Source organism: Apis mellifera, linkage group LG7 (assembly GCF_003254395.2).
Source record: "Apis mellifera strain DH4 linkage group LG7, Amel_HAv3.1, whole genome shotgun sequence".
NCBI classification, from domain to species: domain Eukaryota; kingdom Metazoa; phylum Arthropoda; class Insecta; order Hymenoptera; family Apidae; genus Apis; species Apis mellifera.
Window position 1 is genome coordinate 3,715,294 of NC_037644.1, and position 22,525 is coordinate 3,737,818.

The 22,525-nt window shown below is 24.7% G+C and overlaps 1 protein-coding gene across 2 annotated transcripts in view; it reads left to right on the forward strand.

Moving 5' to 3' along the window:
- The window catches only part of Tk (tachykinin), a 30,320-nt gene extending 8,655 nt beyond the window's left edge, over window positions 1-21,665 (forward strand). The window contains exons 1-6 of one of the 2 annotated variants that reach the window (XM_026441578.1): window positions 10,299-10,321; window positions 19,754-19,940; window positions 20,089-20,277; window positions 20,621-20,881; window positions 21,152-21,374; window positions 21,450-21,665. In XM_026441578.1, coding sequence (XP_026297363.1) covers window positions 19,755-19,940; window positions 20,089-20,277; window positions 20,621-20,881; window positions 21,152-21,374; window positions 21,450-21,610 — 1,020 coding nt within the window. In that variant the 5' untranslated portion in view covers window positions 10,299-10,321; window position 19,754 and the 3' untranslated portion in view covers window positions 21,611-21,665. 2 annotated transcript variants of the gene reach the window in all.
- Window positions 21,666-22,525: the final 860 nt, after the last annotated feature.

A 22,525-nucleotide genomic window follows, 5' to 3' on the forward strand; every position in this document is an offset into this window, starting at 1 on the left:
TTGTCCACGTCACATGCGAATAGAGATTATCGATAAGAGAGAATACAACAATCTGTACACTGTTATCTTCTTCTTTCTACCATTCTTTCTCGTTTAACGTCGTTTAATAAGCGATTGTGTACGTGATACAATGATACAAAGTATAAATAAAATTTATTTATTTTCTAATTCGAAATTTTATCTTAAGAGAAAGAAATAATTACAGAAACTAAAAAACGGAAAAATACGCAAAAAATAAAGTTGAGTGGGAATATAAACTATCACTGGGACACAAATAATGACCAACGGTATATCATATATAATTTGTTTCAGCAAGTTATTTTTCAGTCAGAGAGGAGACATTTGATACCGATACCTATGACAAAGTTCTTTCTAGTTTCAAATATGGATGGAACTGTACCGTGTTACAACAATATTTTGAGCAGAAGATTCTTTTATTATTTATTACTTTTATCGATTTATCGGGAAACAGGATTAATTTATTATTCGTAATAATAAATGTAATTCTTTTTCGTTAATTTGATTTTGCTTTTCAATTTTTGATCATAGAGGATATCTTGATTTTTTTTTTTTTTTAATGATTACATTTTTCGATATGCATAGATGGCATCATTCGATATGCAATATCATGCAATATTATGTAAAATGTTAATTTTGAAAAAATCTTAAAATCGTAACGTTACAAAAAGAATGCTTTCCTTAGTGCTCTTTTAAAATTGTTTTTAATCAAAATATTAATAATTTTGGAATTTTTATATTTATATGAAAATTTATTGTAAAATTTCCTATGATAATTTTTTTCAAAATCATTTAAATACGTATGCAATAAATATTCTAAATATATTATTATATAAAATAAAAATAATTAAATAAAATATTTTAACTAAAATATCTTGTTTTATATACATAATATAAAAAAATTAATTAATATTTTAATTTTTTTTATAATCTTATATAAAATTATTATCTACAATCTTAGTGCTCTTTTAAAACTATTTTTAATTAAAATATTAATAATTTTGGAATTTTTATATTTATATGAAAATTTATTGTAAAATTTCCCATAATTATTTTTTTCCAAAATCATTTAAATACATTATTTAAATAAATATTCTAAATATACTGTTATATATAAAAATAAAGAAAATATTTTACTTAAAATATCTCGTTTTATATACATAATATAAAAAAATTAATTAATATTTTATTTTTTTTTATAATCTTATATAAAATTATTATCTACAATCTTAGTGCTTTTTTAAAACTATTTTTAATTAAAATATTAATAATTTTGGAATTTTTATATTTATATGAAAATTTATTGTAAAATTTCCCATAATTATTTTTTTCCAAAATCATTTAAATACGTCATTTAAATAAATATTCTAAATATACTGTTATATATAAAAATAAAGAAAATATTTTACTTAAAATATCTCGTTTTATACATAATATAAAAAAATTAATTAATATTTTAATTTTTTTATAATCTTATATAAAATTATTATCTACAATCTTACTGCTCTTTTAAAATTATTTAAAAAATTTTAAAATTTATTTTAAATTATTTAATTAAAACATTAATAATTTTGGAATTTTTATATTTATATGAAAATTTATTGTAAAATTTCCTATGACAGTTTTCTTCCAAAATCATTTAAATATATCATTTAAATAAATATTCTAAATATATTATTATATATAAAAATAAAGAAAATATTTTACTTAAAATATCTTGTTTTATATACATAATATAAAAAAATTAATTAATATTTTAATTTTTCTTATAATCTTATATAAAATTATTATCTACAATCAAAATATAATATGCCTTTAAACAACAATAGAAACAATCAACAGTTAATTTCAATAATCTGTTTATCAGATATCTAAAAATCTTTTTATAAAAAAAAATAATACTTTTTATTGAAAATCTACGAATACACATATTTTATTATTCTTTTCTTATTTCTTTTTTTTTATTTTTCATAAAATTTTATTACACCTATCTCGAATATCATTTGGACGTTTCGATCACCTAGTTCCCGACAATATTTAACAATGGTTTGATATTCAACGCGACAGGGAATTCCTTTGAAATCACAGAATCTTGTAATTCGTACGATACGTGATATGCGATACAACAGCGGCATCCAAACACCAATTAATAGCGATCATAATAACACCCATATCATCATTTTTCCTTTCCCAAAAATAAAAAGAGAAAGGAGAGAGGAGGGAGGGGGAGGAAGTAGACGTATTAAATCTCCTTCTATTTCATAAATTTCATATATAATTGCAAAGGGGATCATTTTCTCTCGAATTAGTTCATTTCGATAATTCGTGGAGAAGCTTTAATTATATTATATCGATTAAAAAAAAATATGACACGATATAAATAATAGTAATTAATCAATTACATTATTGAATGTGCCTATTAAATTTGCACAGACGAGGTCTATTGCATCATTTTAAAATCTGTAACTACTTGTTCAGAATTTAAAAATCCCCAGTTGGGTGGCAGTCGGTGGTAGTTGGTGCATTATTTCAAGAATTTATAATTGGTTGCCGTTAGTTCACGTCATTTCAAAACCAACAGCAAACTACCACTGGTATAATTCTATGCCATTTTGTGTTTAACAATAAATAATATACATTTTATAATTACTGGAGCTTTATTGCGATTTATTACAAACTCTGATTTATTTAACTCTGCTTTAAAACTTGCCATAAAAACGAGTGTAATTTTTCTACAACAATTATTTTACATTTTTGTATGTTAATATGTGATATCATTGATAATATTGTACATAACGTCCATTCTTTGAATAGGTTTGATCTTTTATAATTTGATTACAAGACAATCTGTTGTACAATATATTTGATGTTTCTTCTTGTTATGTATTTGATGTTTCTGAATTTAAATTATATATGCATGTAATACGTTTTGGAAATGGAAATAAATAGAAATAAAATACAAGAAAACTTTTATCGTTCTTTTATGATAGAAATATGTATATATACATAGGACGTCCCAAGAGAAGAAACGGAATAACTTTAATTTTATCAGTTGTTTGATCTGTATATTTGATTTACTGATATTATTTATCATTTTGAATCAAAGAAAGTCATATATAACTGTCATATCGTATGAATTTTTATACACTTGTTTTTTTATTTATTATTTTTAAAAGAAGAAATTCTAAATATATAAAAGGAAATGGAATAATAGCTTTTGATTTTTCGTATATTTTTATCTTCTTTCATTCTTTCATTCGAGAAATGTGTTAAAAATGATAATTCTCCACTTTTTTTTTTTCCAAATTTTAATATTATTCATTGCTACTTTATTTTTACTAATTTTCTGATGTCTTTACTTGCATCATGTGTTGTATTAGTTTTGTTTTATTATACTTTTATATTAGTTTTTTTTTGCATATTTTTATTAATTTCACACTCGTATTGTTGTTCACTTTTGTTTTCATATAATTCATCTAGGAAAACTAATCTGAAAGAGTTAATCTGATGATTTAAATGCCCATAGCATAGCCATATCACATGGTGAAATAGATTTATATTTATGAGATAAGAATCGTGTTCTTTAATTCATACAAATAAAAAGATATATAAGAAATGCATAAAAAAATAAAAAGTTATTACTATTATATCCAATTATCTATATATAGAATTCTTTTTTTGAAATAAATCAAAATCAAAATCAAAAATATATCTGACATTTTTAATTCAAATTGATCTATCAAAGATACAAATAAAATTATTCAATTTCTTCATGAGACTCCCTGTATAAAGATATAATATTTGCTGTATAATTGTTAGATCTAAAATTGGATATGAATTATAATTAATTATGAATTTGGGAAATATTTTTACAAAAAATTTTCAAATAAAAATTTCATTTTCTTTGAATTTTCCTTTATTATTCACTCATATAATTCTCATTAAAATTAAAAAATATAGAAAGAATAGTTTCTTATTTCTCGGAATCCTAACTTTTATAAAATTATTCTATTTATAATCTCTTTCTTTACCAAGCAAAATAAAATAAAAAGGTAATCTAATGAATGAAAATTTCTTTTTTATATTTATTTTATCATTCTTTTTCGCCAAAAGAAAGCAACAAAAATCTTTATAAGTAAATAATAGAAATTCATAAATTAATATTTATATATTAAATATTATTTATAATTAATAATTACTTTATTTCGATTTAATACGTGCTATATATATTAAAATTAATAAAATTAATTATTTAATAAAAATTTAATAATATAACATAAATTCTACAATCAACAATTTCATAACAAAAATTAATTCTCTTTTCTTCAAATAACAAGTATATATATATATATATATATATATATAAATATCATATTTTCATTTTTATTTCCATTTTAATGACTGCATTTATCTATAAAATTTTAAAAATTTTCAAAATAGAACTATCAACTACGATATATTAAATATTATTTATAATTAATAATTATTTTATTTCGATTTAATATGAGCTATATGCGAATAAAATTAATTATTCAATAAAAATTTGATAATATAACAAATAAATTTATAATTATAAATTTTACAATCAACAATTTCATAACAAAAATTAATTCTCTTTTTTTCAAATAACAAGTATATATATATAAATATTATATTTTCATTTTTATTTCCATTTTAATGAGTGCAGTTATCTATAATAATGCAGTTATCTATAAAATTTTAAAAATTCTCGAAGTAGAACTATCAACTACGAAAATGTCGATCGAACCAATTTCTTTAAATCTTTAGATTTTTCTCTGAACACGATCACTAAACTCGTGATCGATACGAAAGACAACACGCGACAATCTGCTCTGATTAATAATTAATACCTCGAGTAATTACGAGGAACGGTACAAGCGAAACGAATCCGGTGGTAAGTAACGCTTGTCAACATTCATATATCGCGTGAAATGTCGATAAATATACACATATTTCTAATCAATGAATTCGTTTTATCCTGAACCGTTCGAATACGATTTCGAAAAAATATTTCAGACGAAAAATCGTATATAAAGTGAGATTGTGCAACATTAATAATTTTTAATAGGAAGGTTTAATTTTTTAGACAGAAATATATAATTTTTTAATGAATTTATAATTAATTAATTTCCTAGAAAAAAGTACTATAAACTATTCGTGTGGAAAAAATCTTTAATTTTAGAAAATCTTTCGTTGGAAAATGTTGTAAGTTGAAAAGTTAGCATATAAAAGTCAAGGAACATGGAAAGTGATATTGATATTATAATTTTTGTCTTTCATATAGTTTTATAAACTGTAATATTTGTTTAAAATATCATCTAAACTAAAAATTTTTCGACATAAATAATTCAATTAACTTTTAACGTAAAGTAACAAGTTGCATCGATTAGTGCAATAAAAATTGTATGATTCCACTTTTTAAAATTTGAATTGATATAATATAACTTCATGTAGCTGTATTCACCAGTGTATGAAAAATTTGTGATACTGCATAATATAAAACAATGTTTGTTTGAAACGTTTTTTTTATTCATTTTATTCAGATTTTTCATATTTTATTTTTTTATATTTTCATTTTATTAATTTATATTATTCACGTTTGAACGGTTGAAAATAAACTATAATAAAAAATAGATACGCTTTATAATAATAATTCAATAGCCTCAACGAATGAATATCAGTCGATGATTCGAAGTTATAGAATTGTAATAACGCAAGATGCGGGTAATATGAGACTTTAAAATTGCATTGATCGATCATTTAAATACAAACCATTTCGTTTCTCATATCTTTATTAAAGATTCTTGCAGATTCTTTTATAGTTCATCGAAAATTTAATTCTTAAATGCATAGGTTAAATTGCTTAACCTAGAAAACGTATAACATTTTATTTTATAACGTTTTAAATTATATATTTATATCATATATTTATATTATAACAAGTTATGAAATATCAATAATCTATGTAAATTATTTCTTATCATCTATATATAAAATTGAGATATATTTTAGTTGCAAGTGAAATAAAATAGTGTTCTAACCATAAATTTTTTCCCAAATGAAAAAGTGTTTTAAAAAGAAGAAAATATTTTTAAATTATTCCATAATTTTATTAACAACCATTAATTGGCAATTTTAAAATGTATAATTATTTGAAACAAAATAAAAAATTGTAAAGGAACGTCTGTTTGATTTTTTCCATAACGTTTTAAATTATATATTTATATCATATATTTATATTACAACAAGTTATGAAATACCAATAATCTATGTAAATTATTTCTTATCATCTACATGTAAAATTGAGATATATTTCTGTTGCAAGTGAAATAAAATAGTGTTCTAACCATAAATTTTTTCCCAAATGAAAAAGTGTTTTAAAAAGAAGAAAATATTTTTAAATTATTCCATAATTTTATTAACAACCATTAATTGGCAATTTTAAAATGTATAATTATTTGAAACAAAATAAAAAATTGTAAAGGAACGTCTGTTTGATTTTTTCCATAACGTTTTAAATTATATATTTATATCATATATTTATATTACAACAAGTTATGAAATACCAATAATCTATGTAAATTATTTCTTATCATCTACATGTAAAATTGAGATATATTTCTGTTGCAAGTGAAATAAAATAGTGTTCTAACCATAAATTTTTTCCCAAATGAAAAAGTGTTTTAAAAAGAAGAAAATATTTTTAAATTATTCCATAATTTTATTAACAACCATTAATTGGCAATTTTAAAATGTATAATTATTTGAAACAAAATAAAAAATTGTAAAGGAACGTCTGTTTGATTTTTTCCATAACGTTTTAAATTATATATTTATATCATATATTTATATTATAACAAGTTATGAAATATCAATAATCAATGTGTAAATTATTTTTCATCATTTATATATAAAATTAAGATATATTTCAGTTACAAATGAAATAAAATATTCTAACCATAAAATTTTTCCCAAGTGAAAAAGTATTTTAAAAAGGAGAAAATATTTTTAAATTATTCCATAATTTTATTAACAACCATTAATTGGCAATTTTAAAATGTATAATTATATTTGAAACAAAATGAAAAATTTTAAAGAAAAGGAGAAAGAAACGTCTGTTTGATTTTTTTTTTCATTTTGTTGACACATCGAAAGAATCGAAACGCGTGATTAAATGGGAAGAAATTTTTATCAAAAAAAGCATTTTCTTTATTATCGAAAGCAAATAATAATTCTAATTAAAACAAAAGAAGGAAACGGATGTAAATTAAACTTTTGTGAAAAGGAATTGGTAATAAATCGAGGAAATCTTCGATAGTACAAAAGCCATTGGCGTCGCCGTTTCTCTCGGGGAATAGTTATCGACACTTTTATTGAAAGTTTCAGAAACAAGATAAAGTTTTTAGATGAAATTGCGGTAGACTTATGCTCACGTGTTATCATACTCGCGGTTATTCTTTAAAAGGTTTTAAATTGCACGCGCATGTGGGTGTGCTTAAAAGCACGATTATTTATCGATTTGTCAATCGAAATGTTGAATAAATACAATTCTTTTATCCTAATTCAAAAATAAAAACTAATTCGATAATAATAATTTTCCTATTCTATCGAGAAATATTAAAATTTCTTTCACATTATCCTTTCTCGCAATTATCGTAATTTGAAAAAATATTAAATCGAGAAAAAGGATATATTTCTCGATTTAAGAGAAATGTCTCTTTTTCATTTAATTTTTTTTCCCTCTATCTCAGCGAATCGTATAAAATATTGGAAGCGTATATATAATATAGTTCACGGATTATAAAATCACAATACTCGGAAAAAGATATTACAATATCTCGAGAAATATCCGTAATCCGAAAAGCTCCTCAATTGGACTCGTACGCATATTTATCGCGTATCTTTTCACTTATTACCGCGATATTTAATTTCTATCGCAATTTATTTGCAATTTATTCGCAAAACAATACGTAACCGACAATAATACGTAAGCATAAAATTTCATTATTTTCTTATTATCAATCTCACGAAGCATATTTGATATAGAAAATTACTTTTAATGATCGTATACATTTTCACGATCTTCATTATATCATTTTGTAATAACACCAGTATCATTGCAAGCATATTAATTTTATATTAATTGTTCGATTTCTGAAATAATTTGCCTTTTCGTGTTTAATTATTAGACTCGCGTTATTTCAATGAATTACCTTTTTTTTTTTTTTTTTTTTTTTTAAGTAAAATAAAGATCATTCCGCCGAGCAAGCAAGGGAGAGGAAAAAAAAAATCAGCTAGCGATGATCGAGTAATTACTCTGATAATTATTACAGCCTTGAAGGGGAAGGCGTTAAAATAAGTAATCGAATACCTGGTTATTTAACACTGGAAGAAACATAATTGAACAAACACCGAAGCACTAACTCTCGTCTTACGGGATGATTTTGCAATTTAGCATGCAATCTGTCGTTTATTCGATTAGCTTGGTTACTTCCCTGCCTAGCAGAAGCCCAAGGGGTGGAAAGTTGTGCTTCTGCTAACATCAACAGTAACAACGTTGCCTTTCCATATTTTCGTCTTCGACTTCCATATTCTCGACTTTTAAATGTATCATTGAAAAAATTCTCGTAAAAATATATTGTAATATGATATAAGCAATTTTCATTATTTTTACTAATACAAAATGTAGGTTAAAGATATTATTATAAGAATAAGATAAGAAAGGAGAAGAGAGAAATTATTTTTATCTTTATGTTTGTTCTGAGCACAAATATTATATGTCTCTTCCATTTTCTTTCAGAATATAGTTAATAGTTTAATAGTTTATATTTATTATCTTTATTATCTCTATTTTCCAAATGTTAATTGAAAAAGATAATTCACATTTAGACTCCATTAGTATAAATTTTTTATATTTCAAATAGTTATCTATGTCATAATCCAATATTAATTTCTCTTTTTTACTCATAGTTCTTCAATGCATAATTGTAGAATGTCGAATAGGACTTGAGTAATTATTATTTTTAGATATGATTAATTATTTTACGTTTTGTAGAAAATAATTTTCTTAGAGGAAAGGAAAAATAGCTGTTGATTTTCTTACAAAAAGTAAAAGATCCTTTATCCTTTTTATTGCAACAACAAAATCAAGAAAATTTCGATATATTTAACTTTGAATAGCAACAGGTTGCCCATAATCCTGCTCATGTTCGATCACCTGTTTCGCACAAATCGACGAGCATAGTTATTTTGTTTGAAAGAAACGAATTTTAGAAATGGATATCCAGATAACGATTTTATAATAATTATTTTGTAACATATAATTGGATAATACAAGAATTGGATTTAATTAAGTACAACGATATCAAAATAAAAAAATATTGCAACTCGAGTTTGCAAATTAAAGCCTCTTTGAAATAAAATTCGAACGAGGGTGGGAAGCGAAACGCGTATTGAGAGATACACGTTTATCTCTTTGAACGAAGATGTTTGTCCTCCACGAAAAATTTGAACGTTAATAAAAAAATTCTGATTTCGAGGGTGGATACTCGAGCGTATTAATTTGAAAGAGACTCTAAGAGATTGGTTAGACAAATTTGGAGAAACCGCTAAACACCCAACTAGAGGCAATATATTATGTAATAAATTATGCCAAGGTTTAGGGACGGAAAGAGAGAAGAAAGAAAAAAAAGAAAAAAACACGTGTGGCTGGAATTGTCGCGCCGTTGGGTTTTCTCATAATTACGGCGGTCGATATAAGGCTAATAATTATTTAAGATAAAATATTGCTGTTCTGAAAAAAAAAACTTTACACTTTAATACTGCAACAGGAGCAATTAATATTCCCATTAATTGACATTTTCAGACAAATTGAATTCAATCTAATAAACATTCAAAAAAAATAAATAAATAAAATGTAAATTTATTTTTAGATCATCAACAAGTGAGATCACTTTCATCGCTTTATCCTTCTTCGACATCAAAGTTTCGTTTTCTTTTATTTTATATGAAAGTACGGTTTATTTATCCAACGAAAATAAAAAAAAAATTTGGCATTTTCAAGGATAATCGTTTCAAACGCTGTTCCCACGAGATCTGAATTCTTATCTTCGATCTTCGATTACTTATACGAATGATACACCTCGTTTCTTCTCGTTTCCGGTATTGAAAAGTTGGAAACATCTCGAGCGCAACGCGACCATTCTTCTCCGAATCAAGATCGTCCTTGGTTGTTTTACACGACCATTGGTTATACCTTGAACGTTACTCGGAACAACCAAAGGTATCGACGTTTTTAGAACAAAGCCAATGTATATACCACTTGCATCGTTCCTCTTTTTTTCTGCTCCGCCTTCACAAAACCGACCGAGCCATTTTCCACCTCGTCGAGTGTTTATCTGTTTGCATGGTACTTTCTTCTTCTTCTTCTTCTTCTTCTTCTTCTTCTTCCTCGTCTTCTTTCTATCTCCTTGCCTTTTTTCTTTTTCTTCTCTCTCTTTTTCTTCTCCATTTACGAATTGTTTTTGCAAGTTTCTTTGTTTATCAGAATGTTTCCTTTTTTGGATATACAGAGTTTTTTTGAGTCTTTATTTTGTTCGAATTACTATATCGATTTAAAACCGATAAAAAACGAAAAGTGATTTATTATTCATATTTATATCATACCCATAAATCGATACCTTTCAAATATTTCAAACTTTGCATTTTGTCAACAACAACAAAAAAAGTTTAAGATATTAAAGTTTTTTATCGAGTTTTATTAATGTTTTCCTGACTTTTCTAACCGATTTTCAATATGTCAACTTTTATTAGAAATAAAGTTGTGTTTTTTATTTTCTTCGATTTTTAATATTTTTCCCCGAGAAAAATTACGTAAAGAAGGGAAAACGGATGTTTTAAAATTGTTTCTCATTGAAAATATATAAGAGAAATGATTATTTGTAAGATTAAAAAACGAATATCGAGACGAATTAATCGAATTATAGTTTCCAATAATTTTCTCGTTGTAAATTCTATCATATCCCAGAGAAAAAAATAATAAAATAAAAATATATTAATATAATTATGCTATATTTACTAGTCATTTCAATGCTACATTGATTAGTCACAAATGTATTTATTATTAGTGTGTTGCAATTGTATGCATATCGCGAAAAATACGTTAAAATTTTAATATATGCACATACAAATATAATATTATATTTGTAAATAATATTAAGAATAGTGGTTTAAAAAATAAATTGATTAATGCAATGCAACAATTGAAAATCATTGCTATATTTAAAATATATTTTTCTTTACAAACAAATAATAAAATAAATATCAAAATGTGTTATTATTTAAAACAATTTTTACTTTATATTATTTTCAATTATAAATATAAAAATAATAAAACGAATAAGAATGGTTTTATGTAATTTATATACACTCATAAAGATTTAAAAATCCATGATAAAATTCTTCTAAATAAATATATATTTTATATAATAATCACTTACCATATTTATCTTTTTCTTGAAAAAGAAAATGTACTTTTACAATTTCTTTTTTGTTGATAAACTTTGTTGCTTTGTCCTTTAATTTTTTTTAATTTCCTATTGGCCAAATATCAATGATCCATAAAAAATTCTTTTCCTTTTTATAAATATTATTAATACAATTCGTTAAAAAGTTCTTGCTCTTTAAAATTCTTCTAATTATTATTCGAGTTTCAAACATTTTCAAACGACTCTTTTAAGTAAAACTTTGATCATTGAACGTGTATGCTTGTTGAAAATATTTATCAATTATTCCTCTTATATTTTAAAAATATAATTGGAAACTTCTCAGAACTTTTCCCGCAACTTAAATTCATTTAATCCCCTTTCTCAACTGAAAATTTCTGTTTCATATTCCAATCTTACAAATTTCTTTACGTCAACGTTTCTGCTTTAATCGTTTTTCTCATCTTCGATATCGAACTTTCTTTGAAATGGTTTTAATAAGAATATCTTGTTTTCTTTTCTTAAAACATGCTGCCACCTCCACAATATTTATAATTATTCATTCGTGTTAAAAAGAAAATATTCTCTATTCTTAATTAGTATTTTTTCTTTTTTCTTTTTCTTTTTTTTTTTTTTTTTTAATAATCTTTTTGATCATCTCAAAGCATAATATAATATAAAAACATATAATCAAAAATAATGTCCCTATATCTATTCATATATATCTATTCATGTTTATAATTATACTTATGATTAATATTAAAATTATTAAATTTGTCAGAATAATTTGAATGAGTTTTAAATTTACTATCTTTTTAATTGTTAATTTTGACAAATATTTGTTTAATATATATAATATAATGTTATAATATCTATTCATATCTATTCATGTCTATAATTATAATTGATATTAAAATTATTATTATAAATTTGACAAATATTTGTTTAATGTATATAATATAATGTAATAATATCTATTTATATATATATATCTATTGATATCTATAATTATACTTATAATTAATATTAAAGTTATTAAATTTATCAGAATACATTGAATGAATTTTAAATTTACTATCTTTTTAATTGTTAATTTTGACAAATATTTGTTTAATGTATATAATATAATGTAATAATATCTATTCATACATATCTATTCATGTCTATAATTATAATTGATATTAAAATTATTATTATAAATTTGACAAATATTTGTTTAATATATATAATATAATGTAATAATATCTATTTATATATATATATCTATTGATGTCTATAATTATACTTATAATTAATATTAAAATTATTAAATTTGTCAGAATATTCTGAATGAGTTTTAAATTTACTATCTTTTTAATTGTTAATTTTGACAAATATTTATTTAATGTGTGTATAATATATTGTAATAATATCATATAGATTTATTCATGCCTTATAATTAAATTTAATACTCATATCTTAATATTAAAAATATTAAATTTGTCAGAATAATTTGAATGGATTTTAAATTTATTATTGTTTCAGTTATTAAGAAGATAATATTAATTGATATAAATATTTTTGACAAATATTTGTTTAATGTAAAAGATAATATGTGTAACATATATTCATGCGTATAATTGTTTTATCACCATGATTTATTATTAGAATTACTACATTTACCAGAATAAAAGCTTTTCAATTTTTTATTTCTTTAATCAAAAGATATTATTAATTAATAAAAATATTTTTAACAATTAGCTTTTATTAAGATAGAAATCTGATCATATGTATGTATATATATTTTTTATCATATGATTTTTTAATTATAATTTATTTATTTATAATATAATATATTTAGACATTAAAGGTCAATAAGATGTTTTAAATAATTCCGTTTTATATAATTTTTTTTCATTCTTCTTTTAAACAAAGATAATGATTCAAATTCAATACTGTAAATAGATTTAAAAAAAAAAAAAAACATTATTCGTATAGGAAATGATATAAAATTTATAAATATATATTATATAAAAAATTTTATTAAGAACTCTAGCGTTCAATTCAAACATTAAATAAATATATGCATAATAATATATTTTAATTAAGAATGAATTGGAATTTGATTTTTAAATTTGCAATGTTGCATCTTAAATTTTATCTCGAAATCTAAAATATTTATTTCCTCTTTCTTTCTTTTTTTCTAAAAAATATCCGTTTTGTCAAGAAAATTTTAATAAACTATATCTCTGGAATTCTTAAAAAATCAATTAATAATAATAACAATTATTATTTTGACTTGTATAAAAATTAAATTTTTATATCTTACTTTTTCTTTACATAAACTATTGTAATGAATTATTGAAAAATTATCGATTAAAATGGATGTAAAATCAATTGAATTATTACCAATAATATGTATAATAAATATTCGTAAATTATTTATACAAATTATTCTTCATCTAAAATTCCAAGAATTTCGAATTAGAAAAATAAAAATTTCAAGGTTCTTTTTTAATCTTTCGTGATTCAAAAGTTTCGAGTGTCTTATTCTCCAATTTTAACATTTGATAGCATAAATTCTTTTACTGTGTTAGAGTTTAACTTTCTTCACAGTTTTCACAAATTTCTTTAGTTTCCCCTTTTTCTCGGAGTCCGTTATTTACATTCATAACATAGGCAAACATTTTATTTGACATTCATTATTTCGACTGAACAAATGTTTGGTTATGTATAACAAACGCTTGAGAATTTGGTCGAATATCGTGATTATCGATGATTAATGGAATAGAACTCTGTTTTTAGGTTAGAAAAATAAAAAAGGATGGTTAAGAATTTCATAATGCCTCAACGAAAAAATTAAACGATTCACGTGAACTGCTCTACTGTATACAAATGAGTTATAAACGATAAAGAGAAAACGTTAGTTTGAATTTTCATCAAACAAAAACTGATAAGATATATATTTAAAAGAGAAAAAAAAATATACATTTTTCTGCATTATTTGCATGTCATACAGTTTTACAATGAAACATGCCAGACGTTCATTCAAGAAATCTCTTTATTGACGATACTTTCGAAAGGATAAGCTGTTTAAAGGAAGATATTCTAAGATTCATTGAAACATATCCGATCGAAATTGCTACGATTATTACCTTCTGTGGTTTTTTTTATTGGATACAACAATTCGTTTAATCGTGATATAAAATAATCGTAATTTTATCGAAATAATCGCAAGTACAAAACGGATAAAACGGTTTATTATCATGCACATACAATTTTGTCCCTTTGTAATTTCTTACACAACACTTTTCAATCGTAACAATCGTTCACAATTTTCTGCCTTGTCACAATCCGTTCCTTTCTTTCTTTTTTCCAGTTTCGCTCTAACTTTAAAGAGGTGGGGAGCTTTATTCCCTCTTTCTCTCTTTCTCTCCGATTGGTATCGGTTTCTCAAGCAGGGCTCCACCATTTTAACGCAAAATTTTTAAGAATGCAAAATACTCAAAGCACAAATTGAACAAACTGTACCACCTCGAAACGAATACACGCGATCACGCAACCCTTTATGAAATATGCAGATGCGCTATCTTGCATTTGCTGATTTTTTTTTTTTTTTTTTTTTTTTTCACTGAAATTAGGTTATCGAACACACGGGATCACACAATGAAGACAATGCGTGCAATTGGTCACCGCAATATATGTTACTTTTACGTCATTTTGTATCTCTCGATTCGAATAATATAATTCGGAAAAATAAAAAAAATAAGAAATGACTTTGATTAACAGTAGCTTCGTTGTTTTTACAGGAGTATCTGATTATCGATAGTTTGAAAAGGTTATTGGAAATTTAACATTTGTTCCCCTTTTTTCCCCTGGATTTTCCGACATCCAATTAGCAAGTTCACATTAAAACAAATTATTAATACGTTCGTTGCAGGGGATAATAATATTGATATAGATGTGGTAACAAAAAAGAAAAATATATATTATAAACCTTCCAAAAATGCACGAACGGAATGGAATCGAATATGAACTATTTACTTTATCACATTTATTTTGTATCAAGTATTTATTGTAAAATAAGAATAGAATCTATCTAACACGTCTCTCTACACCATATGTGTAATACTTTTAGGATAAACAGGGTAAGAAAATAAATAAACATATTTCCAATAATTTCTTTCTTTCCTTTTTCTCATTCAACGTGGATCGATATTTGATAACATTCAAATCATTTTCGAGAGTTTCTCGCTCGTTTGATCACGCCATTGAGAATCGAGAAAATATGTAAACTTGAAGTTAATCTTAAAGACAAAGCTCGCGTTTGAATTGTTGTGAAATGAAGCTAGAAGTGCAAGTAAAGATAGAGTTGGAGTTAGAGTTAGAGGTAAAGGTAAAGGTGAAGGTAAAGGTCATCCTTAACTTTTTTCATTGCATCAATGGTATCATGAAGAGCACAGCAGTGGACAAAAGTATAAATCTATTCTTTTGAAACGAAATAATTTTGTTTAAAATTGAACCAAATAATTTGAATTTCGTCTGAGAAGTTGGAAAAATTAATTTACATTTTTTTTTACTTGAATTCGTGAATGAAAATTAAAATACATTTTTTACAGATTTATATCAATTATATATATATATTGAGAATCAACAACTAAAAATAATAAAAATCATAGTTTCTCTGCAAGACTAGCAATAAATTTAAAAAAATTTATTTACATTTTTTGATATCTTATTTCTGCATTTTGATAAAATTTTTAATAACATATAAATCTACAAAATATGTTTCAAAATTTTTATTGCAAGCTCGAATAAAAAGATTGTAAGAAATCTTAATCTTCTTTCAAAAAATTTTTTAATAATTCATGTAGAAAACCTTCTAATTTATCAGAAAAAAAATATATATATATATCCAAGTGGTTTGGTGCAATTTTAAAAAAAGTTTCAATTGATAAACTTACACTTTTTACTGCTACTATTAAGAGATTGATTATCGAAGAGCAAAAGAGGAAACGATTCGTGTCCGTTTCAGATGGATTTTTCACCTGTTTCCTTGTCTTCTTCCACCCTTTTCTCTATTTTTTATCCATTATATACAACGCCCGCAACACATCCGCCCACCTCTCGATTTCATCCGATCGCGTTCCGTCCTCATTCAACCCCGATGCGCAGCCGTGAATTGCAACATTACTCGTTGAACGTAGCTATTTTTGTTTTAACTTCGCTGGAAAAAAGAAGAAATCATCTTTCAATAAGTAAAGTAAACTAGTCGATGTCCTGTAAAACGAACTCATAGTTTTTTTTTTTTTTAATCAAGAACTTTGCAAAATTTTTTTTCCCCCTACGTGCTGAACCTAAGAAATTAAATTTTACTTGAATAGGTCGGTATATACAGCCATCCTTTGAATTCGAATTAAAAATTTGTTATTAAATCGCGTTGTTACTTTTGATGGTACGTTTTATCGATTTCGCTTCGTTCAAAAAAAAATTACTAGAAAATTAGAAAAAAACTAGGACCAAATCAAACGAAACATCTTTTATCTAATGTAAAATTGAACGATAAGAATTGCAGTTAAGAAGCAGTTATTCTCAATAAGAAAGGATTCAATGTTCTTATTCTCGTTCAATTTCACCAATCATGTCGTTTGATTGGGTATAACAAAGAAAAGTTTGTTACATATATATTTTCGGATCATCGATTTTAAGATAAAGTATATACAAAGAAGGCCAGTTTCCAACGATTACACAAGTGACCGACCCGTGAAGAAAAGCTGGCTTAGGGACTCTGCACGACACGCCGCTACGTTCCTCCCTTGTTTTTCCGCTACTCGAATCCCCGCCAATCTATCCTTTTTCCTCTACCTCCTACCGGTCTTTTTATCGAGTCGGTAAATCCTCGCTCCGTTTACTTTGCGTCATCCGGCAAGCTGACCTCGACACTCGGTAATAGTTCGTGTTCGTTAACATCGAATCTTTCAACGATCAATTTGAAATTTTTCGCCTATTCGCTCAAAACTTTTTTCCAAACTATATAAATTTATTATTAAAAGAATATCGAATATCGATTCAAATTTTATAATCGCGATGATGCTTCGAAGCTTGGTATCTTTATAAAAAAATGTTTTTTTTTATTCTTATATACAGAGTGAATACATTTAATACATTATCTCTTTTAATTTATTTCAATTATTCAAATTATCCGTAAGAATCTTCAAGATGGTAATATTTGATTTTTTCTTAAAATTTTTTTTTTTATATTATTACAATGCTTCTTCTTTGTAAAATATAAATTTATTTTTGAAAAACTCTATATTTAAAAATATAGAGAAATGATATTAAGTTTAATAATCGATATTTACATATACTTACTTTTGACATAATTAAAAAATACGCTTTTCTTTTTGAAGATAATTTGCGAATCTTCTTCTTCTTTTTTTTTGTTCGCAAAAGATTATCAGGTTTAAGCGTAGAGAAATGAGCAAACGAAGGTTGTGATCTCGCAAAGTTAAACAAAATGAAACCGTAAATTTCAAACGCGAAGGGGCGATGACGGAAAAAAGCAACGAAGGCAATGAGGTGCTACGAGGCGGTACAATGTCGAGAGGCGTTTTAATCAAGCTATACGACCCGACACGGTTTACCGCATCGTTTAAACTTACAAAGCGATATCTGTGGTACCCGACAATTCTCCAACGAAGATGGCCAATTCATTCGCGTCTCTATCCGTGATGCACAAGTGTTTTAATTTCAATTAAAGAGAGCATCAAGCTCTATTTATTATTATTGTATCCAAATTGTCAAATTCTTTGAGACTATTATGGGAACTATAATTGTTAATTATAATAATTGTTTGATTGCATATCTATATAAATTTAAAAGTAAATTGAAAATTTTTAAATCATCTATTTTTATTCTTTACCTTCAGGTATAATTCTTTTTTTGCATTTTTATTAGCAATTAATTCTGGGATAATATTTATGATATTATATATAAGGAAGGATTTTTTTACATTTGATTAAATTTGATACTTTCCATCTCTTTCAACGAAACAGCTTTCAATGAGACAAGAACCGGTGACCTGTTTTTAGATTTTTCATCTTTATAACTACTAAAAATAAACAGATGCTTTTAGCAAAATTAACGTTGACTTTTTATTCGGATAATAATTATATATCACTTATTTATTTATTTTTATTATACTTTTTAATTCTAGCTATTTATGCAGAAACAGAGTGCTGATGGTGTTTCACTGTATATATATTCTCGTCTCGCTTTGACACAAATTTCAATTGCTTAGTTAAAGTTAATAAATAAGGATTTTATATTTATTTTGGTGTCTTAAATCGACTCTTTCTAAACGTAATCTACGAATATATTAATATTTATGTATACATATATATATATTGATTCTTAGTTAAGATTTATTTATTAATTGAAGACAAAAACAAGATGAGATGTCTTTGTCTCGATCACATTATCTATTCATTCATTAACATCTTGTTAATATTTAAGTACAATTATAAATAAATATCAAAATATGCATTAAAGATGATAAAATAATTTAAAGAGGTGGATAATAATCCATATAAAAATTACGACAAGAAAGGAATTGCGTGATTTTCTTTTCCATTTAGTATTCATAAAACATCAGTTTAATAAGATTATAATTAAATGCAATACTTTTTTTAATGCATTTTTTATGTAAGAAATGTTTTTCACAATAATAAAGTTTAGCAAAGTAAAATAATTAATTGATTACGACAAGTATAAAAATTATATTTCCCATAGATATTTTGTTATAGTTTAGAATTATAAACAATATAATTCATTCAAATTCATTTATGCTGATATTAATACATACAAAATATAATCCATATAACATATCACAACATATATCCAATATAACATCCATAAGACAATAATATTTATAACTATAAGGAATTTGTAATTTTGTAATTTTGTAATTTTGTAATTTTATTATGTATTTTATAATTCCAATTATAAGGAATAAGTCAATCAAATGACAAATCCAACAAACCTTCCATGTATATTTTAAAGTATATTTTATATACTTATCTTATACATTTTAAAAATTATATTTCTATACTTGAAATCATCAGAACAATAATTAATCGTGTAAAAGTGCCATATCAAATTATCAAAACATATCAAGGAAATATACGATCAATAATTTGAATAATTGTTGAAACAATAAACTAATGCGATTAACAAATCGATCTTTTTCACAGAATGATCATCCATTCGATCTTTTTGTTAATGGTATCAATCACGCTCGTAATTGCTGAAGAATCTGACAATGTTTTATTCGACAAACGTGCCCCTACGGGACATCAAGAAATGCAAGGGAAACAGAATTCTGCTTCTTTGAACTCTGAAAACTTTGGAATTTTCAAACGTGCGCTCATGGGTTTTCAGGTAGAGTAGAGAAAAATTATATAAAATTTATATAAAATATCCGTTACTTATTAATATTACTTCTTCGAGAGAAAATTATTCAATTGTTCTTCTATATTCTTCAATTATTCGAGTGTTAATCAAGTACATCTTGCGTGTATATCTGTAGGGTGTGCGTGGAAAGAAAAACTCGATAATCAATGACGTCAAAAATGAACTTTTTCCTGAGGACATTAACAAGCGTGCACCGATGGGTTTTCAAGGCATGAGAGGGAAGAAGGCCTCGTTCGACGATGAATATTACAAACGTGCTCCGATGGGATTTCAAGGAATGAGAGGCAAAAAATCTCTTGAAGAGGTAAGCAAACTTTGAATTTCGAGATCAATCAAGAAATGAAAGGATTTTTGCATAAAGCAAAAAAGAACGTTTCCCTTTTTTTTTTTTTTCTATCTTCATAATGTATTTTTCAATCAATTTTCAATAATTTTTCGCGAATAAAAGAAGTAAATTTAAAAAAAAGAATGAAAAGAATTTTTTTTTTAAAATTACATCACTGTTATTCGGATCTTTACAACGTTTTGAAGAAGATTTCACCGTTATTTAAAAATATCATACAAAATATTTCAAGTAAATGAATATCTGTTATTCGTATATTTTACGAAATGTGCAATCACTTATATAAGCTTTTTTTTCCATACAGATTTTAGACGAGATTAAAAAGAAGACTACGAGATTCCAGGATTCAAGAAGCAAAGACGTGTACTTGATTGATTATCCGGAAGATTATGGAAAGAGAGTATTGTCGATGGATGGATATCAAAATATTCTCGATAAGAAGGACGAATTACTGGGAGAGTGGGAAAAAAGAGCTCCGATGGGATTTTATGGAACGAGGGGTAAAAAAATTATTCTTGATGCGTTGGAGGAACTTGATAAACGAGGCGTTATGGATTTTCAAATAGTGAGTATTTAATTATTTAACAAAAATGGATAAAGTACCAATTCTTCGCGCTTCCATCTTCCATCAACGATATTCAAATTTTATGTTATGCTTTATTTTATTTTATCTATTTTTTATTTTATTTTATTTCATTTAGTTATCTTCTGCTAAATATTGTAAACGAATAGATGCTGCGTGTGTATAATCGTGTATGTATTCCGTTCCATATACTGTTTAATCGTGTTTATATTAAACACAGCAAATTTCAAGAGATTTAGGAAAATTTTGCAGGGTTTGCAACGTAAGAAAGATACGACGTTCGACGATTATTTAGATTATGCGATTAATCCGTTTGATTACGAGAAAAGGAGTACGGATTTTCAAGACGTAGAAAGCGGTAGCGAATCCTTTAAACGAGCTCGTATGGGTTTTCATGGGATGAGAGGTAAAAGGGATGCGGCGGGGATTTACGGATCAAATTCAAGTACTGTGGGAACGATTTTTGGTTATCAAGGTACTTACGTAAATCTCGTTATTGTAAAAGTGTTTACGATTAAATAAAATATGCGAGCCATGATATTTCAAACAGATATGAGGAATCGAGGAAGTAATTTTCCTGTATATCAAGTTGAAAAACGATCACCCTTCAGATACCTTGGTGCCCGAGGTAAAAAGAATCCACGATGGGAATTTCGAGGGAAATTCGTAGGAGTGAGAGGCAAAAAATCGTCGTTGCAAACTGTCTTCTAATCCATTTTAATAATAAAAAAAAAAAAAAAAAAAAAAAAAAAAAAAAAAAAAAAAACATCGAAAAACGAGTATGAATGAAGATTCGTGAATGTTATTAGGTATTATTATATAACTTGGTTAATATCTCTATTCCTCTATCCCCAGAATAAATTCATAATAATATTTGGAGATAGATCTTTCTGTCGACATTTCTTTATTTCAGATACCTATATAATTAGAGGTGATACCATTGATGACAACACAATGGCAACACAACAACAATAATTATTGAGTAGTTTTCTTGTTTAAACGTGTATTAAACTTTGTGCTGCTTGGTAGATATAAGAATAGAAAAAGTGATCCCTATCAGCGAATTCCTAATTATTGTTGCGAATTGTGAACATTTGTGAAAGATATTTTGATTTTATATACTTTCCCGAATTTTATTTTTAACAGAATATTTGTCAACCACGAGCATATGACATATCTCTATTTAATATGTGTTAAAAAAAATATAAGACAAAACTTTTTTTATTAACTTATTTTCATCATTGTTGTTGTATAACATTTCTTTCTTTGTACAATATTTCATTTTCTTCTTTCTTTCTTTCACTCATGAAAGTATTATGTCAATTTATAAATTATTTAAAACATATAGACATATTCTTTTGTGTAAATACATAAACATAAACATAGATAAAAATAGATAAAAATTATATTATTATATTTTTTTTAAATATTAAATAAATGATATATATATATATTATTTAATATATATTATATATTATATATTATTATATATTATTTAGCGTCATGATTTAATCATTTACAACGAGTATGTCGAGTACAATTTTGAAAGAAAATGAAATTTCATAAATAGCCAATGATTATTTTTGTTTATAAATAAATATAATAGATTGCAATAAAAACAAATAA